This window comes from Megalops cyprinoides, chromosome 1 (genome assembly GCF_013368585.1).
Source record: "Megalops cyprinoides isolate fMegCyp1 chromosome 1, fMegCyp1.pri, whole genome shotgun sequence".
NCBI classification, from domain to species: Eukaryota; Metazoa; Chordata; class Actinopteri; order Elopiformes; family Megalopidae; genus Megalops; species Megalops cyprinoides.
The window spans coordinates 65196898-65201576 of NC_050583.1; the positions used below are offsets into that span (position 1 = coordinate 65196898).

Here is a 4679-nt window from a genome sequence, read left to right on the forward strand (position 1 = left end):
CAGCATCTACGGTCTTATCTCATGTTTTCACAGCACGAGCTGTGCGGTTTCCCAGTGTGCGAGTTTCATGAATGCGGTGAACAAATAATCAATGTCCGCTGTCGGACAATCCTGATGGCATAAGGACCAGTTTACCGGCGTATGCTTGAAACTGATACTTGGATATAACACAAAACTCGTGAGCGTGACCAAAACTCGTAACAAGCCCCTTTTGAATGGTGGTTCACCATTTCTTATGTATTTGTTCGTTCGTGGCAAACATTGGTATGCAATCAGAACACGGCTACGTCACTACGAAAGGCCTATTTAACGCCGACCTGTCGTTCATTCCTACAAGCCTGGTTTTAGTAGATAAGGTCAAAACAGGGCGGACGGTGAGCAAACTAGACCTGGTGCGGGCAGTCACATACCACTATGCCTCCATTGGAAAGGCCCCATCATGCCAAGCCCTTCAAACTCAGGAAAAGCTTTGGTGAGTTGCATGTGAAGAATACACTTGTGTCTGCATTTAGTTTACCGCACTGAAGCATTCAATGAATGTTAATGCTGTTGCGTGCAACTTCATCACAGCGACAAGAAAGCAAGAGGTAGCGGGGATTCGCTCGAAATTTCCAACCAAGATTCCTGTAAGGCCTCTTCTATGAGTAAATAAGTTTTTTTCTGGATTTATCGATGTTTGCATATTGTTTACATGTAACTTGATTTTTAGGTGATAATTGAAAGATATCAAAGGGAGAAGTACTTGCCTCCGCTGGATAAGACGAAATTTCTTGTCCCCCAAGAACTGTCTATGACCCAGTTTGTTACCATAATACGGTGAGTACAGGCCTAACTATGTCTACTTCAACGATTTTCCCTATCTGTAGATTGTATAATTTAGCAAGTATAACCGCACGCTCCCAGGTCAACCAGGTGAAACGACTCGCTGTTGTGATTGAATAACCGGAGTTGCCTAGCAATATAAAATAAAAGGGGGGCTGTCATTCATTTTGTATTTTCTCCGGGCGTTTAGCTCTGTGTTGGCCGTGTAGTACGTGTCGAATGGTGGATCGTGTTACAAGCGAAGAACAATTTTCCTCCTCGCAATTGAATTTCTCGTTTCAGAAACCGTATGTCTCTCATGCCAAGTCAAGCCTTCTATTTGCTGATTAACAACAACGGACTTGCCAGCATGTCGCTCACAATGGCACAAGTTTATAAGGACCACAAAGACGACGACGGGTTTCTGTACATGACGTACGCTTCGCAGGAAATGTTTGGATGCTGTGAGGAATGCGTGGACATGAAGTCAGAAGCAAGATTCACGTAGCCGACTGTAATTCGCTAGACGGCGCATCGTTACCCAAGATGAACCCTTTTGTATATACATGTCTGTCTGTATACGTATAAACCAATGTCTAAGATTTTTATACATGCCTCAATGTTAAGCATTTTTTATTTCTTTTAAAAGAATTAATAAATAGTGTCTGAGTCACTCTGCATTGTGTAATTTAACTATTGTCTATCAATCGTGTGTGTGTGAAGGAGCGCCCTTTTGTGTGCTTGCTCACCAATGGCAAGGGACAATTGGGAATAGTGGGTGCGGTAGCAGCATCAGCCCTCAGGGGCAAATGCAGTGTGTGGTGTTTCATCGGGGCGTGAGTCTTTTGAGACAAGCCTTGTGTGATGGTTTGAAGATGGCAGTTTGGAGCCTCATGCTTCACTTTCCCAAGGAAGTTTCACTAAATATGAATTGTCATGCACTCAGAGAAATTATATTTCGCTTGGTATTTGAGAGGGATTGTGACAGGCTGTGGGTTGAGGTAGCTGCTCCCTCCCCCAACAATTGCACATCATAAATGGGGGGGGGGACTACATTACCTAGACTACATTAGATGTACTTGTACCTACGTGTACACACAAGGTCATACCTGTTCTTTGTCCAGGTATGCTCATTGATTACACAGAATATTATATAACTTGAACTGTTGTGAAATGGCAGTTTTCAGAGATGGTGCAGTATCATTCAGCAGTTTGTTATGGACAAAAAAGCTTTTGGGTAAGAGGGGGGGTGTAGTGGGAAACCATCAAAGTACTTTAACAAACAATAATCTTTTATAAACCCAGTCGCATGGGTTTATAAATTCAAGTGGCCTCCGGATAATCAGCAGCCACTTTATTTTCTCAACTAAGCTATTGGATGTTTAATGTTTAAATGGCAAAGAACAACATGGACTCAATGTGTCAAAAGCAAATACTCATTGTTTGTAGTTCTGCCTGTGTTTATGCACTTTGAATTTCTGATTATAATGGATTTTTTATATTTATGTGTAATTCCTGCTTCATCAGATCACACTGAACTGAGAATGTTAACATTTTATTTAAATACCTTTATGAGACTATTATATTGTTCCTTGACTGCACCAATATTGAAAGATATCAAAGGGAGAAGTACTTGCCTCCGCTGGATAAGACGAAATTTCTTGTCCCCCAAGAACTGTCTATGACCCAGTTTGTTACCATAATACGGTGAGTACAGGCCTAACTATGTCTACTTCAACGATTTTCCCTATCTGTAGATTGTATAATTTAGCAAGTATAACCGCACGCTCCCAGGTCAACCAGGTGAAACGACTCGCTGTTGTGATTGAATAACCGGAGTTGCCTAGCAATATAAAATAAAAGGGGGGCTGTCATTCATTTTGTATTTTCTCCGGGCGTTTAGCTCTGTGTTGGCCGTGTAGTACGTGTCGAATGGTGGATCGTGTTACAAGCGAAGAACAATTTTCCTCCTCGCAATTGAATTTCTCGTTTCAGAAACCGTATGTCTCTCATGCCAAGTCAAGCCTTCTATTTGCTGATTAACAACAACGGACTTGCCAGCATGTCGCTCACAATGGCACAAGTTTATAAGGACCACAAAGACGACGACGGGTTTCTGTACATGACGTACGCTTCGCAGGAAATGTTTGGATGCTGTGAGGAATGCGTGGACATGAAGTCAGAAGCAAGATTCACGTAGCCGACTGTAATTCGCTAGACGGCGCATCGTTACCCAAGATGAACCCTTTTGTATATACATGTCTGTCTGTATACGTATAAACCAATGTCTAAGATTTTTATACATGCCTCAATGTTAAGCATTTTTTATTTCTTTTAAAAGAATTAATAAATAGTGTCTGAGTCACTCTGCATTGTGTAATTTAACTATTGTCTATCAATCGTAAATGTCTTAGAGTTAAAGACAAGTTATGCAATGTACTTTATCTGCCCAGTGCCGGCCAGAAGCAGATGGGCCCCCACTCTGTGCCCGGTTCTGCTCAAGGTTTCTTCCTGATAGGGAGTTTTTCCTTGCCACTGTTGCCTTAGGCTTGCTCTCAGGGGGTCTCAGGCCTGGGAACAATGTAAAGCTGCTTTGTGACAACTTGTGTTGTAAAAAGCGCTATACAAATAAAAATGAATTGATTTGAATTAATTTTAGAATTGTTGAATTGCCTCAATCAAAGCATATTGGAACCAGTATTTTAATCTTGATTAGATTTAGTCTTCGACTTTTCTTTTGACTTTCTATGTGGCGAGTTTAATTGAATTTTTCCGGCTCAGAGTAAGGGCCCATTTACTGGCTAGGGCCTTCATTGAATGAGTTATTTGCGCTGCTTCGCGTGTGTGTGTGTGTGTGTGTGTGTGTGAAGGAGCGCCCTTTTGTGTGCTTGCTCACCAATGGCAAGGGACAATTGGGAATAGTGGGTGCGGTAGCAGCATCAGCCCTCAGGGGCAAATGCAGTGTGTGGTGTTTCATCGGGGCGTGAGTCTTTTGAGACAAGCCTTGTGTGATGGTTTGAAGATGGCAGTTTGGAGCCTCATGCTTCACTTTCCCAAGGAAGTTTCACTAAATATGAATTGTCATGCACTCAGAGAAATTATATTTCGCTTGGTATTTGAGAGGGATTGTGACAGGCTGTGGGTTGAGGTAGCTGCTCCCTCCCCCAACAATTGCACATCATAAATGGGGGGGGGGACTACATTACCTAGACTACATTAGATGTACTTGTACCTACGTGTACACACAAGGTCATACCTGTTCTTTGTCCAGGTATGCTCATTGATTACACAGAATATTATATAACTTGAACTGTTGTGAAATGGCAGTTTTCAGAGATGGTGCAGTATCATTCAGCAGTTTGTTATGGACAAAAAAGCTTTTGGGTAAGAGGGGGGGTGTAGTGGGAAACCATCAAAGTACTTTAACAAACAATAATCTTTTATAAACCCAGTCGCATGGGTTTATAAATTCAAGTGGCCTCCGGATAATCAGCAGCCACTTTATTTTCTCAACTAAGCTATTGGATGTTTAATGTTTAAATGGCAAAGAACAACATGGACTCAATGTGTCAAAAGCAAATACTCATTGTTTGTAGTTCTGCCTGTGTTTATGCACTTTGAATTTCTGATTATAATGGATTTTTTATATTTATGTGTAATTCCTGCTTCATCAGATCACACTGAACTGAGAATGTTAACATTTTATTTAAATACCTTTATGAGACTATTATATTGTTCCTTGACTGCACCAATATTAGGGTTTGATTCAGCTCTTCAAAGTAAGCATAGAGGAAGTCTCCAAAAATGGCTGAATTATGACAAGTAGCCCACCTGTCATGGCATCCATGTTGGTGCTCTGAATGTCAAGCTTCACACTT

The 4679-nt window shown here is 41.4% G+C and overlaps 2 protein-coding genes across 2 annotated transcripts; both read left to right on the top strand.

Moving 5' to 3' along the window:
• Positions 1-414: 414 nt before the first annotated feature.
• LOC118794237 (microtubule-associated proteins 1A/1B light chain 3C-like) lies at positions 415-1309 on the top strand. Its single transcript, XM_036552483.1, has 4 exons — positions 415-472; positions 559-626; positions 710-816; positions 1105-1309. The coding sequence occupies exons 1-4, from the start codon at positions 415-417 to the stop codon at positions 1307-1309; spliced, it is 438 nt and encodes a 145-aa protein (XP_036408376.1).
• A 367-nt stretch (positions 1310-1676) lies between these two features.
• On the top strand, positions 1677-3001 carry LOC118794329 (microtubule-associated proteins 1A/1B light chain 3C-like). Its single transcript, XM_036552598.1, has 3 exons — positions 1677-1682; positions 2378-2508; positions 2797-3001. The coding sequence occupies exons 1-3, from the start codon at positions 1677-1679 to the stop codon at positions 2999-3001; spliced, it is 342 nt and encodes a 113-aa protein (XP_036408491.1).
• Positions 3002-4679: the final 1678 nt, after the last annotated feature.

What these genes read in the sequence shown, in the direction of transcription:
- LOC118794329 (XM_036552598.1), top strand. An exon ending in CAGTTTGTTACCATAATACG is followed by an intron (nt 2,509 to 2,796) that starts GTGAGTACAGGC and finishes TTCTCGTTTCAG; the next exon opens with AAACCGTATGTCTCTCATGC.
- LOC118794237 (XM_036552483.1), top strand. Translation starts at nt 415, where the DNA reads ATGCCTCCATTGGAAAGGCCCCATCATGCCAAGCCCTTCAAACTCAGG. An exon ending in CAAACTCAGGAAAAGCTTTG is followed by an intron (nt 473 to 558) that starts GTGAGTTGCATG and finishes CTGTTGCGTGCA; the next exon opens with ACTTCATCACAGCGACAAGA. An exon ending in AATTTCCAACCAAGATTCCT is followed by an intron (nt 627 to 709) that starts GTAAGGCCTCTT and finishes CTTGATTTTTAG; the next exon opens with GTGATAATTGAAAGATATCA.